At 41.3% G+C, this 17,396-nt stretch overlaps 1 protein-coding gene across 3 annotated transcripts in view; it reads left to right on the top strand.

The window, feature by feature from the left end:
- LOC141100619 (major facilitator superfamily domain-containing protein 8-like) overlaps positions 1-17,396 on the top strand; it is a 120,478-nt gene that overhangs the window by 48,357 nt on the left and 54,725 nt on the right. For all 3 annotated transcript variants that reach the window (XM_073589218.1, XM_073589217.1, XM_073589216.1), the window contains exons 6-7: positions 10,005-10,084; positions 15,001-15,295. In XM_073589218.1, the coding sequence (XP_073445319.1) occupies positions 10,005-10,084; positions 15,001-15,295 (375 nt within the window). The remainder of the gene's footprint in view (positions 1-10,004; positions 10,085-15,000; positions 15,296-17,396) is intronic.

Here is a 17,396-nt window from a genome sequence, read left to right as displayed (position 1 = left end):
TAGGGAAGCATCGGCAGGGAGGGGGCTCCCTCCGTGCTTCCCTGAGCCCCCCACGGCAGCGCAATGTGCAGCGCTGCTGCCGGGGGCTCCTTTCCTGCAGGCCCCCGAATCCAAGATGGCGACGGGGGCCTGCAGGAAGCTGGCTTCCTCAGTGCCTGCAAAGCGCAGGCATGAGGAAGCCTTCTGCAGTGCCTGTGACAGATCGCTGATCTGTCACAGTGATCTGTGATGTGACAGATCAGCGATCTGTCACAGGACAGTGATGTCCCACCTGGGACTATTTAATAAAGTAAAAAAAAAAATAAAAAGTGTTAAAATAAATTAAAAAAAATCGCCAAATAAATTAGAAAAAAAAAAATATTCCCCCAAATAAATCCATTTTTTAGAAATAAAAAAAAACCCAAAACAATAAAAGTACACATATTGGGGATCGCCGCGTCCGTAACGACCCGCCCTATAAAACTGTCCCATTAGTTAACCCCTTTAGCGAACCCCTTAAAAAATAAAAATAAAAAACGAAGCAAAAAATAATGATTTATTATCATTCCGCCAAACAAAAAGTGTAATAACGCACGATCAAAAAGACGCATATAAATATCCATGGTACCGCTGAAAACGTCATCTTGTCCCGCAAAAAACGAGCCGCCACACAGCATCATCCGCAAAAAAATAAAAAAAGTTATAGCTCGCAGAATAAAGCGATGCAAAAATAATTATTTTTTATATAAAATAGTTTTTATTGCATAAAAGCGCCAAAACATAAAAAACTACCTAAATGAGGTATCGCTGTAACTGCACTGACCCGAAGAATAAAACCGCTTTATCAATTTGATCGCACGCGGAACGGTGTAAACGCACCCCCCTAAAAGAAATTCATGAAACGCTGGTTTTTGTTCATTCTGCGTCCCAAAAATCGGAATAAAAAGCGATCAAAAAATGTCACGTGCCCGAAAATGCTACCAATAAAAACGTCAACTCATCCCGCAAAAAATAAGACCTCACATGACTCGGTGGGTCAAAATACGGAAAAATTAGAGCTCTCAATATGTGGTGATGCAAAAACTATTTTTACAATAAAAAGCGTCTTTTAGCGTGTGACAGCCGCCAAACATAAAAACCGCCATAAATAGTAAATCAAACCCCCCGTTATCACCCCCTTAGTTAGGGAAAAATAATAAAATAAAAAAAATGTATTTCCATTTTTCCGTTAGGGTTAGGGCTAGGGTTAGGGTTAGGGCTGAGATTAGGGTTAGGGGTGTGTTGGGGTTCAGGTTGGAGTTAGAATTGGGGGTTTCCACTGTTTGGGCACATCAGGGGCTCGCCAAATGCAACATGGCGTCTGATCTCAATTCCAGCCAATTCTGAGTTGAAAAAGTCAAATGGTGCTCCTTCCCTTCCAAGCTCTGCCATGCGCCCAAACAGTGTTTTACCCCCACATGTAGGGTATCAGCCTACTCAGGTCAAATTGCAAAGCAATTTTTGGGGTCCAATTTCTCCTGTTACCCTTGGGAAAATAAAAAATTGGGGGCAAAAATATCATTTTTGTGGAAAAAAATGTTTTTTTATTTTCACGCCCGAGCGTTATAAACTTATGTGAAGCACTTGGGGGTTCAAAGTGCTCACCACACATCTAGATAACTTCCGTGGGGGGCCTAGTGTCGAAAACGGGGTCACTTGTGGGGAGTTTCAATAGTTTAGGTACATCAGGGGCTCTCCAAACGCACATGACACCCGCAGACCATTCCATCAAAGTCTGCATTCCAAAATGTCACTGCTTCCCTTCCGAGCCCCGACGTGTGTCCATACAGTAGTTTTCTCCCACATATGGGGTGTCAGCATACTCATGACAAATTGGACAACAACTTTTGGGGTCCAATTTCTCCTGTTACCCTTGGGAAAATAAAAAAATTGGGGACTAATTGATCATGTTTGTGGAAAAAATACGATTTTTTTTATTTTCATGCCCGGGCATTATAAACTTCTGTGAAGCCCTTGGGGGTTCAAAGTGCTCACCACACATCTAGATAAGTTCCTTGGGGGGTCTAGTTTACAAAATGGTGTCATTTGTGGGGGGTTTCCATTGTTTAGGTACATCAGGGGTTTTCCAATCGCGACATGGTGTCCGATCTCAATTCCAGCCAAAAACGTCAATGGCGCTGCTTCCCTTCCGAGCTCTGCCATGCACCCAAATAGTGGTTTACCCCCACATGTGGGGTATCAGCGTACTCAGGACAAATTGCACAATAACTTTTAGGGTCCTGTTACCCTTGGAAAAATAAGAATTGAGGGTGAAAAGATCATTTTCGTGGAAAAAATATGATTTTTTAATTGTACAGATTTATGTTATAAACTTCTGTGAAGCCCTTGGGGGTTCAAAGTTCTCACCACACATCTAGATAAGTTCCTTAGGGGGTCTAGTTTCCAAAATGGGGTCACTTGTAGGGGGTTTCCACTGTTTAGGTACATCAGGGACTCTCCAAACGTGACATGGCGTCCGATCTGAATTCCAGCCAATTTTGCATTGAAAAAGTCAAACGGCGCTCCTTCCATTCTGAGCTCTGCCATGCGCCGAAACCAGGGCTGTGGAGTCGGTAAGCCACAGTTGCGACTCCGACTCCTGGATTTTATCAGGCTCCGACTCCGGCTCCGACTCCGGCTCCTTCATAAATGGCCAATTCATAACAACAAATTTACTGTTGTAAAATATTAAACATCGTGCTTATTCAGTTTCTCACCATCATATAAGTAATCAGACCACTTAGAGCAAAAACTACATTTATTAGAATACAATTAGAATATAGCAAATAACTTTTATAAACTTTTCTAAACTATAAGTAAATATGCAATAAACACTTTTATGCAGTTAATAAGAAGAAATCTATAAATTTGTCCTCAGAAAAAGTATTGCCTCTGTCAGATCCTCCTTCATGGATGCCCTCAAATCTGATCTAATTATTTTGAGAGCAGAGAACAACCTCTCTACACTAACTTGTGTTGGTGGCAAAGCAGTAACCACTCGGGCAACATCTCTGACAATGTCAGGATACAGAGGAATCGCTTGTTGCACTGTTATTTTTGATGAACGGTCAAATTTCTCAATTTCTTTTAGTGCACATGAAAAATTCTGCTGAAATGTACTGGCTGTGTTCCTTGATGGGGATGACTCTTCTTCTATGCGGGAACGCTTTGCACGGTCCTTGTGATCCAAATATTTTTCGAAATTAAATTCTTCATCAGTTGATGATGAGGGTGAAGATGTGGCAGGACGACCAAATTCTTCTTGTTCCTCCTGACTGTTCTGCAACCCTTTCATCCTTACTGCTATTTCAAACAGAGCTTCTTTTCCTTTACTTAGCTGTTGATCATCTAGAAGAATCCGATGCATTGGGTCTACATAAACAGCTGCCAAAAGAATGTTATTTTGTAATAGTAGCTCCTCTCTCCGTTTCATTGATGTAGCAATGCCACTTGCAATTAACCCTCCTCTTTGGGACAGGCGAAACATCAGGTTCTTCCACTCCTTTAAGAAAATACCTGGAGTTAAGTCCTCTGCTTGTAATTTTTTAGTCACTGTAAATGGGTGCTCTAGCAATTTTTCCAGCTCAGTCACCTGATTCCACTGACTTTCATTTAGCGTCAGTTGAGGGTTAGCCATGTCTACAAGAAAGGTTTTCAGTTCAACCAAGCGCTGAATCATTAAGTAAGTACTGCCCCATCGTGTGGCTTGATCAATAATTGCCCCTTTTCCAGCACGTCTCTTCAAAATTGAGTCAACTTTAGGGGTTCTGGCAACAGTAGCCAATTTTCTCACCTTGCCATTCAGTGCAGCAGCATGTCCTTCTTGCAGACTGTCTCTTATAGCCAGCTGTAGCGTATGCACAACACAGCGCATGTGATGAATGAAAGAACATATTGACACAGTTTCAACAAGATCATCTAAACTATCATGTTGCTGTTCATCTGAAGCAACTTCAGTTTGCTCCTCAGTTACAATACTGTGTTCCTCTATTTCAAACATTTCTGTGTCTGTGGACCCAGAATGTTCTTCTAGCTGCTGGTCACCACCATTACTCTCATTCATTAGCTTAATAGTACTTATCATATTTGAAGCATTGTCAGTTACGACAGAAAGAACTTGCTCTTTTTTAAGTTCATAGTCTTGCAGAACCTTTTCCACCAAGACCTGGAGAAACTCACTGGTGTGATGAGCTTTGGTGTCTTGTACTGCCAATGTCTTGGTAACTATTTCATTTTTGTCACAAACAAATCGGACATTGATGGCAAAGTTAGGATTAGGGTAAGGGTATGTGCACATGCTGTGGATTGTGCTGCGGATTTTTCCACGCGGATTTGGCAAAATGCGCAGGTAAATCCGCAGGTCAATAGCCCTGCTGTTTATCTGCGGATTAGCCTGCGGTTTTGCCCTGCAGTTTGACACCTGTACAATGGAGCAGGTGTAAAAACGCTGCAGATTTCGCACAAAGAATTGACATGCTGCGGATTTGAAACCGCAGCAAATTCGCGTGGAAAAATCTGCAGCATGTGCACAGTGTTTTTTGTTTTCCATTGATTTTAATGGTACTGTACAATGCAGCAGAAACTGCTGCGGATCCGCAGGGCCAAAACCGCTGCGGATCCGCAGCAGAATCCGCAGTGTGTGCACATACCCTTAGGGTTGGAATTAAGGATAGGGGTGTGTTGGGGTTAGGGTTGGGACTAGGGATATGGGTGTGTTGAGGTTAGGTTTGTGGTTAGGGTTATGTTAGGGTTGAAACTAGGGATAGGGTTGTGGTTAGGGTTATGGTTAGGGTTGGGATGTGTTGGGGTTAGGGATGTAGTTAGAATTGAGGGGTTTCCACTGTTTAGGCACAGCAGGGGGTCTACAAAGGCAACATGGCACCACCATTGATTCCAGCCAATTTTGCATTCAAAACGTCAAACGGTGCTCCCTCCCTTCCGAGCCCCGATGTGTGCCCAAACAGTGGTTTACCCCAACATATGGGGCATCAGCGTACTCAGGAGAAATTGAACCACAAAAGATGCTGTGCAATTTGTCCTGTTACCCTTGTGAAAGTAAAAATTTGGGAGTGAAAACATTTTTGTGGAAAAAATATGATTTTTAATTTTCATGGCTCTATGTTACAAACTTCTGTGAAGCACTTGGGGGTTCAAAGAACTCACCACACATCTAGAAAAGCTCCTTGGGGGGTCGAGTTTCCAAAATGGGGTCACTTGTGGGGGGTTTCTACTGTTTAGGCACATCAGGGGCTCTCCAAACGCAACATGATGCCCGCAGACCATTCCATCAAAGTCTGCATTCCAAAATGGCGCTCCTTCCCTTCCGAGCTCTGCCGTACACACAGACAGTGGTTTACCCCAACATATGGGGTATCGGCATTCTCAGGACAAATTGCACAGCAACTCTGGGTGTCTAATTTCTCCTGTTACCCTTGTGAAATTAAAAATTTGGGGGCGAAAAGATATTTTTTGTGGAAAAAATCATTTTTTTTTCACGGCTCTGCGTTATAAACTTCTGTGAAATACTTGGAAGTTCAAAGTGCTCACCACACATCTAGATAAGTTCCTTAAGGGGTCTAGTTTCCAAAATGTTGTTACTTGTTGGGGGTTTTCTACTTTTTAGGCACATCAAGGGCTCTCCAAACGCAGCATGGCGTCTGATCTCAATTCTAGCCAATTCTGCATTGAAAAAGTCAAACGGCGCTCCTTCCCTTCCAAGCTCTGCCGTGCACCCAAATAGTGGTTTACCCCGACATATGGGTTATTGGCGTATTCAAGAGAAATTGCACAACAAATTTTGTGGTTCATTTTCTCTTTTTACACTTGTGAAAATAAAAAAAAAAATTGGTTCTGAAGTAAAATGTTTGTAAAAAAAAAAAAATTTTCCTTCTACATTGCTTCAGTTCCTGTGAAGCACAAAGGGTTAATAAACTTTCTTGAATGTGATTTTGAGCAGTTTTTAGAATGGTGTCACTTTTGGGTATTTTATGTCATATTGACCCCTCAAAGTGACTTCAAATGTGATGTGGTCCCAAAAAAAATGGTTTTTAAATGTTGTTGTAAAAATGAGAAATCACTGGTCAACTTTTAACCCTTATAAATTCCTAACAAAAAAAAATTTGTTTCCAAAATTGTGCTGATGTAAAGTAAATGTGTGAAATGCTATTTATTAAGTATTTTGTGTGACATATCTCTCTGATTTAAGAGCATAAAAATTAAGTTTGAAAATTGCTAAATTTTAAAAATTTTGGTCATATTTCCGTTGTTTTCATAAATAAATACAAGTCATATCGAAGAAATTTTACCACTAACATAAAGTACAATATGTCACGAAAAAACATTCTCAGAATCAGCAGGATCCGTTAAACCGTTCCAGAGTTATAACCTCATAAAGTGACAGTGATCAGAATTGTAAAAATTGGCCTGGTCATGTACAAATTGGCTCCATCACTAAGGGGTTAAATTGTCCATGTGACAGCTAGATATCATATGAATGACAATACAGATGAAAAATTGTTTTTTTTTCCAAATGAAAAACTGACAATTTTGTATCAACTTTTCTCACAGAACCCAGCCTTACAAGTGTTTTCCGTATATGATTTTGTATATGATCCACTACTGGCTTTGGCCTCAAATACTGAATCAAAGCATACAAGCCTAAATACTTCCTAAACTATCCTAAGCCTGTATCTACTGTGTCATTTTTTAAGGTTCACAGGCTTAGTAACCCTTTCTGGTCATTTACCCCATCTTTGTAAGCAAGGTGTCAGTAATTAAAGGGGTTGTATATACTTTTGGAAACTTTTTTTTTTTGTTACATAAATGCATGTATTTTTGCTTAAACAAATTTTGTAATTAGGCTTCATTATAATTGTTGCCTTTTTTAACATTTGTGTTGAATTATCTATTCTTGGCTGTAGAATGGGTTAACTGAACATCCATCAGTGAGGTGTTCTGACAGTGTAGCAGCAAGTTTGTAACTTTTTATTTGTAGATTTTTTTTTTTTAGCTTCTCTCAGATGATTTTAGGACTACAGACCAAATCAAAGTTAAATGGGTCTGGAGACAAATTGTCTACAAAGACCAAACATTGCAAAATGTTTTAATGAAACAGGGTTTCAAAAATGACTTTTAGCCTCATATTCTGGTTTTAAGAAAAAAAAATAAACCCCTTCAAAATTCAACTCTCTAGTTCTTAACATCCACACATACCACAACTTGGTACGTTGATCTTAGAAACAGTTACAATTTCAACGCTTCTTCATAAGAGATGTCAAAAATGCAAATCCAAATAGTTCTCCTGTCCAACTTTACTACTTGAACATATTTTTGTGGCTTCTACAGTCATTCAAACTTCACAATTTGATTGCTCCTTTCTCTTTTTGTGCCTTGAATACTATACCACTGTGAAAGTCTCTTTACTGTCCATAGTAAAAAGCATACGCTTTACTTATAAGGTCCTAGCCACACGTTTTCCTTCCAATCTTTCATCGCATCATCTGATCATCCTATGAGTCTTAGGCTATGTTCCGATTGAGTTTTAGCATACTGTTTGTGGCTCAGTTGGAGCTTGCTTCTGAAACCCTGGAAAATAGACTTGCATGATGGCGCTGAGGAGACCATTGACTTTACTAATGCAGAGTCACTTTGTGCTCTGTTAGACATACAGTTCTGGCCAAAAGTATTGACACCCCTGCAATTCTGTCAGATAATACTCAGTTTCTTCCTGAAAATGATTGCAAAAACAAATTCTTTGGTATTATTATCTTCATTTAATTTGTCTTAAATGAAAAAACACAAAAAAAATTGTCCTAAAGCCAAATTGGATATAATTCCACACCAAACATAAAAAAGAGGGTGGACAAAAGTATTGGCACTGTTTGAAAAATCATGTGATGCTTCTCTAATTTGTGTAATTAACAGCACCTGTAACTTACCTGTGGCACCTAACAGGTGTTGGCAATAACTAAATCACACTTGAAGCCAGTTGACATGGATTAAAATTGACTCAACCTCTGTCCTGTGTCCTTGTGTGTACCACATTGAGCATGGAGAAAAGAAAGAAGACCAAAGAACTGTCTGAGGAGTTGAGAAACCAAATTGTGAGGAAGCATGAGCAATCTCAAGGCTACAAGTCCATCTCTAAAGACCTGAATGTTCCTGTGTCTTCCGTGCGCAGTGTCATCAAGAGGTTTAAAGCCCATGGCACTGTGGCTAACCTCCCTAGATGTGGCCGGAAAAGAAAAATTGACAAGAGATTTCAATGCAAGATTGTGCGGATGTTGGATAAAGAACCTCGACTAACATCCAAACAAGTTCAAGCTGCCCTGCAGTCCGAGGGTACAACAGTGTCAACCCGTACTATCTGTTGGCGTCTGAATGAAAAGGGACTGTATGGTAGGAGACCCAGGAAGACCCCACTTCTTACCCCGAGACATAAAAAAAGCCAGGCTGGAGTTTGCCAAAACTTACCTGAAAAAGCCTAAAACGTTTTGGAAGAATGTTCTCTGGTCAGATGAGACAAAAGTAGAGCTTTTTGGGCAAAGGCATCAACATAGAGTTTACAGGAGAAAAAAAGAGGCATTCAAAGAAAAGAACACGGTCCCTACAGTCAAACATGGCGGAGGTTCCCTGATGTTTTGGGGTTGCCTAGCTGCCTCTGGCACTGGACTGCTTGACCGTGTGCATGGCATTATGAAGTCTGAAGACTACCAACAAATTTTGCAGCATAATGTAGGGCCCAGTGTGAGAAAGCTGGGTCTCCCTCAGAGGTCATGGGTCTTCCAGCAGGACAATGACCCAAAACACACTTCAAAAAGCACTAGAAAATGGTTTGAGAGAAAGCACTGGAGACTTCTAAGGTGGCCAGCAATGAGTCCAGACCTGAATCCCATAAAAGACCTGTGGAGAGATCTAAAAATGGCAGTTTGGAGAAGGCACCCTTCAAATATCAGGGACCTGGAGCAGTTTGCCAAAGAAGAATGGTCTAAAATTCCAGCAGAGCATTGTAAGAAACTCATTGATGGTTACCGGAAGCGGTTGGTCGCAGTTATTTTGGCTAAAGGTTGTGCAACCAAGTATTAGGCTGAGGGTGCCAATACTTTTGTCTGGCTCATTTTTGGAGTTTTGTGTGAAATGATCAATGTTTTGCTTTTTGCTTCATTCTCTTTTGTGTTTTTTTCATTTAAGACAAATTAAATGAAGATAATAATACCAATGAATTTGTGTTTGCAATCATTTTCAGGAAGAAACTGAGTATTATCTGACAGAATTGCAGGGGTGTCAATACTTTTGGCCACTACAGTAAGTTTTGGCAGTACTTGCCTATTTGAGAGATATACAAATAGAAGGAAAGTGCTGAATATCCTGTCCAACAGACCATAATGTGACTCCATCTGCATCATTAAGTAACATCTGAATCACATTTTCCATGATTTCAGACTTGACTGACAGAGCCGCTGATAGTAGCCTAAAATGTAATATGAACATAGCCTTATAAATGTGATCCCAGATGAGTGCAGAAGCTGACTGCAGACAGCAACTGAATGTGATGTGTAAATCATTAACCAATCATTCACGCAGAAGAATTGCCTGTAGCTTGTGTGTAGTTATTGTGTTCTGTAGAGGAACTTTCATTTTAAGAGGTTGTATACTACTGGGACAACCCGTTCTCTCCCAGGGCTCACGACACATTGGGCGCAGAGCTCTCATAACAAGAGGAAGTCAGAGCTGTGGCTGCTTTTTCACATCCAGTTGAACTGATACATTCAAAGGCGTGGAGCACTGATTGTCAGAGGAGCCATGCTCCCAATGTGATGTGAGAGCCAGTGCCGGCGCTGTTCCAGCCATGTTGGCATCAAAAGTGAGTGTAAGTGTTCTTTTACTGGCGCCCACCTTGATAAATGAGAAGGGGCTGTCAAAGTAGTGAACAACCCCTTTAATATAGATTTTATATATTCACCTTTTCTTCTTCTGGCTCATTACAGGCCCTGCGTTTAATGTCTTCCTAAGATACTGCACCTTTCACATCGGACCATTCCATGTGGATAAGTTCTCTGCTCCTGGTGTAAGTACAAAGAACAAAATGAACCCATCAGGGTTAAAAAGGATTGTCCACTGGGAGCAAAGCTCTGTATTAAAGCATCAAAGGGTAGTTGCCATACACCAACTCTTTTCTGTGCTATGCAGACTTTCAAGATAGGAAACTGTTCTTTGTTGGCCTCTTTCACAATTCCGCTTTTTGGTGTCAGTCAAAATCCGCCTTTTGGGGAAAAAAACGGATCTGACGGATTTGCTTGGCGGATCCGTCTTTTTCCCCATAGACTTGTATTGGCGGCGGATTGTGACGGATGGCCATCCGTTGGGTCCGTCTTGCGACGGATCTGTCATAAAATTGGCGTCCGTCAGCCAGAAAAAACATCCCTAGGATCCTTTTTTTTGTCTGCGTCGAAAAGACGGCTGGTGACGGATCCGTCGCCATCCGCCGTGTGGTATAATGGATGCCCATGGGAGGCGGATCTGTCGCAGGATGGAATCCGTTGACTGTTTCCATTTTTACAAACAGCATGCCCGGAAGAATTTCCCTTCCAAAAATTTAACCCCAAAATCCATTCTGGCACAGAAAAGTCTGTTTGTTTGTTTGTTTGTTTGTTTGTTTGTTTGTTTGTTTGTTTGTTTGTTTGTTTGTTTCTTTCTTTTTCTCTCTCTCTTTCTCTCTCTCTTTCTCATTCTCTAACTTTAATTTTCCTACACTAACTGCTGTGAGGGATCTGTCATAAAAACTGATGCGTTGCATCAGTTTTTGCAAAATATGTAACGGATCCATTTTTCAACACTTTGGCGGATTTAGACTGACGCCAGAAAACGGAAGTGTGTAACAGGCCTTAGCTGCTAGCAGCTTCATAAAATGATTCAGTGTATTTATATACAGGTTTTGCAACCACTATTAACCCCTTAACAACATATGACGTACCTATACGTCATGGTCGGATAGGGGTTCCTGACCAATGACGTATAGGTACAACGTGTTGATCATGTGCGACACAGGAGCAGTGCTCGCGCTATCATCGGGAGCTCGGCTTACGGGATAGCCGAGCCCCAGCTTTCACAGGCAGGTTTGATGTCCGCGCTGCCTCACAAGCTGTTTAGCCATCTTAATGCTGCAAATGATATCGATTGCAACATCTAGGAGGCTGGGAGAGAGAGGGGCTCTCTCTCCCATCCAATCGATGCCCCCTGCGATCATTATCATGGCAACCCAATCTGACGACCTTTGTGTCTGCCAGCTAAGAGGCTTCTGTCAGTGTCTCACTGACAGGCATAATGCATTGCAGTTCTGGTGCATTGCAATGCATTATACCATTGATCAGTGGGATATATCTATACACATTATACCAATAAACCGGTATATTTCTGTAAAAAACAAAAAAGTACACATATTTGATATTGCCACACCCTGAAAGACATGATCTATTAAACTGTCACACTCATTAACCTATTCAGTGAACACCATAAAAAAAAAGAAAAAAAGGTAAAAAACCTCTGCTTTTTCATCATACCGCCGAACAAAAAGTGGTATAAAACGTAATAAAAAAGATGAATGCAAATAAAAATGCAATAGCTGAAAACACCATCTTGTCCCACAAAGAAACAAGCTGCCATACTGCTCAATCAGAAGAAAAATAAAAAAGTTACAGCTCTCAGAATACATTGATTCAAAAATCATTCTTTTTTCTGTAGAAGTTTTTGAGTACAAGTACCAAAACCTAAAAAATTATATAAATGTGGCATTGCTGTAGTCATAGCCCCAAGAATTGAGCTGCCTTATCAATTTTACAATGCGCTGAACGGCATTAAAGAAAAAACTTAATGAATTGCATGTTTTTGTTCACTCTGCCTCCCAAATATCTGAACAGAAATTCATCTAAAAACGTTATGTGCCTGAAAATGGTACCAATATAAATGTCAATTTGTCCCAGAAAGAGCAAGCCCGCGCATCATTCTGTCAATAGATATATAGGAAAATTATAGCTCTTAAAATAATTGCAACGCAAAAAAACTTGTTTTTGCAAAACAAAAAAGCATCTGTTAGTGTGTTGCAGCAACCGAACATAACATAAAAACTGATATAAGTCTGGTATCGCTCTGATCACATCAACCTGAAGAATAGTCGTCTAATCACTTATACCGCACACAAACTGTGTAAAAAGTAAATAGAACAAATTGTTTACCTGCTGTTGATTTGTTTATTCTGCCTCCCAATATTGAATTAAGACTTGGTTTGCATTTATCCTGCACTCTAAGCTGAGCGCTTGCATCGGAGTTTTTGTAAATTTCTGAAATAAGTGATTCAGACGGAAACCCCTACAGAAGATTCCCTATAATGAGGCATCCAGCACTTGCATAAATGTGCTGTCTGACAGTTTTGTGCAATTCTGAAAAGGACACTTGTTATGAATGGGTCACCGAGGAGAATAGCAGGACCAGGCTAAGCCACCAGAAAACGAGAGAGGTTGGTAACTAAGTGGATTGCAGACCCTGATCCTATCCACACAACTAGCAGTAGCCGTGGAGCGTATCTACGATGCCCTAGACGCCTCGGCACAGCCGGAGAGCTAACTCAGCCTAAAGCAAGAAAGGTGAAATCTAAACTGCCCCGGAGCAGACCCCAAAGGAATAGATAGCCCCCAAACATATATTGTCGGTGAGACAAGATGAAAACACAAACGCAGGCAGAGAAATAGACTGAGCAAATGATGGGGCCCAAACTGACTAGACAGGACAGGAAAGGAAAGACACTGTCTGCAATCACGCAAAAAAACTTGAAAAATCCAACACGTCTGATGTACAAAAAACACTGAAGTCACACGACTTCGCCCCTACTATATTAGCACTCTGGTATATACTGAAAGCAAAGCAAATAGAGACCAATATAACAGGGGACAGAACAAACTGACACAAGCAGTAACATATGGGCGGTGATCCAGCACAGCCCCAGCAGGAGCAAGCTGACCCGCAAAAAGCAAAGATAGACAAAACCAGATCAAATGCAAAAAGATTAGCAATGAACACTTAGCTGAACCATGCAGGAACAGGGCAGGAGACATCAGACCTCAGAAGGCACAGGAAGAAAATCACCAGCAAGGATTGAAGGAAGTCTGCTGTCTTAAATACTCCAGTCAGAAACCCCAGATCTCCAATCGTCATCATCATTATCAGGTGGCAAGCCTCTGTCAATCTGACCAGCTCCACTACCTTCAGTAACCACCAGAGGGAGCCCAAAAAGAGAATTCACAACTGACACTGCTGAACAGAGGCCATACGGAGTCCATAGTAACTCTGCTGCCTCATCATAGTGAGTGGTTCCCTTGGGGAATTTCATGTGAATCATGTCATTCTAAGATTTAGATGGAAACCCTGATATTAGTGCTCAGCATGGAGCACAGGATAAATGTGATCCAAAATGCAGGGCTGGTGTTAGTGACAGGCAAATGAGGCGTTTGCTTAGGGCACCACTCCCCCAGGGACCCCAGCCAGTGGAGTTCCGCTAATAGTGGCACACCTTACGGCCACTATGGGGCCCATGAGGCAGGGGGTCTGGTAGCAGCACCAGTTCCGCCCTCCCTCCACGCATGCAGCTGTATCGGCATCATAGTTGAAATCAACTGCTGTGCCGAGTAGTGGAGCCTCTGAGGAGATGCGCTGCAGAGACCGGAACCAGGGGAAGGGGACGAGAGAGATAGTTATGTGTTTATTTATTTTTAAATTGGTGAGTATGTGGTGGCCATAATACTAGAGTAATGTGAGGTGTATATTATACTATTTGTGGCTGCATTATACCATATGGGGGCTGCGATATACTCTATCAAGGGCTATAGGGAGTCTATTGTACCATATGAGCAACTATGGGAGGTGCATTATACAATTATGAGGACTATGGGATTCATTATACTATATTGAGTATGGAGAGTGCATTATAATGTATGGAGAACTATGGGGTGCATTATACTATATGGGAGACTATTGGGTGCATTATACTATGTGGAGGGTCTGTGGGATGCATTATACTGTATGGATGACTATGGGAAGTGTATTATACTGTATGGATCACTATGGGGAGTATATTTTACTATATGGAGGACTATGGGGAGTGTAGTACACTATATGGAGGTCTGTGGGGAATGTATTCTACTTTATCGAGCACTGTGGGATGCATTATACTAAACGAGTGATTGAATTGTTTATGCCAAAACAGAAATCATTTCTCAGCAGCACCTCACCCGGGGAAAACTGCGATATGCTGTTGCTAACATGATACTGTATAGGAACAGATTGATTTACTAGTGATCTTTCTGTGCCCATCGTTGTAATAAAGTGACACTGGTCAGAATTGAGAAAAAACTGGCATGGTTAGGAAGGTGAAAACAGGCGGTTTCGGGGTCAAGGTGTTAAAGGAACATGATTTGGGTTTTATAAATGCTTATTTTCAGTACATCCAATAAAAAATTCAATGCATTCCTTAATAGGTTTCATTCCTGAAGTGCATATGCTGCAGATTTTGGGCATATTCTGTTCAATGTGCAATTCAATTTATATTCTAGCTTAAAGGGAATCTCTTAGCAGTATTTCACCATCACCCTTACCCCCCATTTATATGTGAAGGTAGCTCTTTCAAAGACAAGTCCAGCAATAGCTTTACATGGCCAGTCTGTTCATGCATTACTGAGAAATCATTTGAATTGATATACAAATGAGGCTGTGGATCTGAAGCCTCTCTCACACCAGCTCTATTTCCTGTCCTGCTCCTCCAATTGACTGACTGCCTTCATGCTTTGTGATTGTGATTTCGTGCAAAGGAGCAGACAATCGAGCAGAAGAAGGCGCTCCTTTTCCATCCAGTTTTAGAATGATTTTAAATATTTTATACTAGTGTTGAGCAATTTCAGTGTTTTTTGTTTTACTTTTTCTTTCCTCTTTTCCCAGATTTTTATGTGTGCTCTTTGGACATTAATGCAGCTTGTGGTGATTTTTATGTTTTATGATCTTACACCAAGCCCACTGGAGCTGCCACATCTAGAGCGTGAACCACTATTGAAGCAGGCCGACAGTCAAAGTTCTTTATTTGGTGCTATTAACTGTGTACATGACCAATCATCCAACCAGGATGAATTTTCAAGCTTAGAAAACCCAAATACTTCCTCAGTTTTGCCTATAACAAATAATCAGATTTGTTCTCAAGATTTGGAGAGAAATGGAACCAGTAAGGAGTCATTGGTTGGTAAGAGTATTCAATGATAATAAATCTTTAAGCTATTTATCAAAAATTGAAGGCAGTAGTAGTTCTACTACTTTACGCTAAATGAATGCAAATCATTTTCACATCTGAATAAGACCAAGCAGCCCTCTAGTTTCCCCCTTGGTTAAACATATTTCAAGGGAATCTGTCACCGCCCTTGGATGTAGGTAAGCTATTAATATGGGCATACAGGTACTAAAATACTTAAAATAGTCATACCTGTATGTCTCATATCTGCAGTCTTGTTCTTCAGAAATCCTTTTTTTTAATCCTTTGTTTAATCCGGTCTCTCAGGCTCCGGGGCGTGTGGTGCCTGGAAAGAAAATCGGCCTTTGGTTTTCTGTTGTGAATTCGCTTTCTGGCCTACCTCTGGTTACTGGTGAAGGTAGTGGATCTGGCTATATTGACAGAGGGGTCGCGAGTTCTCTTTCTGGGCTCCCTCTGGTGGTTATTGGAGGTAATGGAGCTGATCTGATTAACAGAGGCTTGCCACCTGATAATGAGGAGGACGATTGGAGATCTGGAGTTTCTGACTGGATTTAAGACAGCCAACTCCCTCTATCCCTGCTGGTGATTTTTTCCTGCCTCCTGAGGTCTTAGTTTCCAGCTCAGTCCCTGCATGCTCAGCTAAGTGTTCTTTTGCTATTGTTCACATTTGATTTGTTTTTGTCTATTTCAGTTTTGTGTGGTCAGCCAGCTCCGGCTGGGGTTGTGCTGAATCTCCATCCATATGTTACTGCTTGTGCCAGTTTGTTTTTGTCCCTTATTAGATTGGCCTCTTTTTGCTCTGCTTTCAGAATATACCAGAGTGCTGATATAGTGGGCGAAGTCGTGCGACTTCAGTGTTTTTCTATCAGACGTGTTGGACATTTTTTGCAGGGTTTTTGCGTGATTGCAGACAGTGTCTTTCCATTCCTGTCCTGTCTAGTTAGTGAGGGCCACATCGTTTGCTCAGTCTATTTTCCTACCTGCCTTTGTGTTTTCATCTTGTCTCACCGACAATATATATTTGGGGGCTATCTATTCCTTTGGGGTCTGCTCCAGGGCAGTTTAGATTTTCCCTTTCTTGCTTTAGACGTATTTAGCTCTCCGGCTGTGTTGAGGCGTATAGGATCATCGTAGGTACTCTCCACGGCTACTGCTAGTTGTGTGGATAGGATCAGGGGTCTGCAATCCACTTAGTTACCAACCTCTCTGGGAATCTGTGGCTTAGCTTGGACTTGTTCTCCTCGGTGACCCAATCATAACAGAATCACCAGCCTAAACCACAGATTCTAGGGTACTCAAAAGCAGGAAAGAATTGTAAAAAAAAAAAAAAAAAAGGATCAGAATTTTTTTTATATATTTTTTTCCTCTTTTTCTCTGGGGCCATAGGAGGATTAAGCAATTGTCTGATCGTGTTGAGCAGCTCGCTGCTGAAGTGCGGGGAATTTCCACCTATCTCGCTCAATCATCTGCTGTTGAACCAAAAATCCCTACTCCTGATGTGTTTTCTGGGGATCGATCTAAATTTTTGAATTTTAAGAATAATTGTAAATTACTTCTTGCCTTGAAGCCTAACTCATCGGGGAGCTCTGTGCAGCAGGTTAAAATTGTCATCTCCTTCCTGCGCGGCAATCCCCAGGATTGTGCTTTTTCTCTGACACCTGGAGATCCTATTCTGACTAATGTGGATGCATTTTTTCAAGCCTTGGGGTTGTTGTATGATGAACCTAATGCTATTGATCAAGCTGAGAAAACCTTATTGGCATTGAACCAGGGTCAGGATTCTGCAGAGTTATACTGTCAAAAATTCCAAAAGTGGTCTGTCCTTACTAAATGGAGTGACGATGCCCTAGCAGCTCTCTTTTGGAAGGGTTTGGCAGAAACCGTAAAATATGGTGGGATTTCCTGTTCCCGCTGGTCTTGACGATTCTGTGTCATTAGCCATTCAAGTTGATCGGCGTTTACGTGAACGTAAAACTACACGAGAGGCGTTGCCGCCTTTTGAACGAACATATGAACCCATGCAATGTGATAGGGTTTTGTCTAGGGCGCAACGTCAGGAGTTTAGAAGGCGTAATAAGCTGTGTTTTTTCTGTGG

This window comes from Dendrobates tinctorius, unplaced genomic scaffold, assembly GCF_039654945.1.
Source record: "Dendrobates tinctorius isolate UK_male_01 unplaced genomic scaffold, ASM3965494v1 ptg000107l, whole genome shotgun sequence".
NCBI classification, from domain to species: domain Eukaryota; kingdom Metazoa; phylum Chordata; class Amphibia; order Anura; family Dendrobatidae; genus Dendrobates; species Dendrobates tinctorius.
Note: the sequence above shows the minus strand (reverse complement) of the source record. Positions and strands in the feature narration are given on the sequence as shown.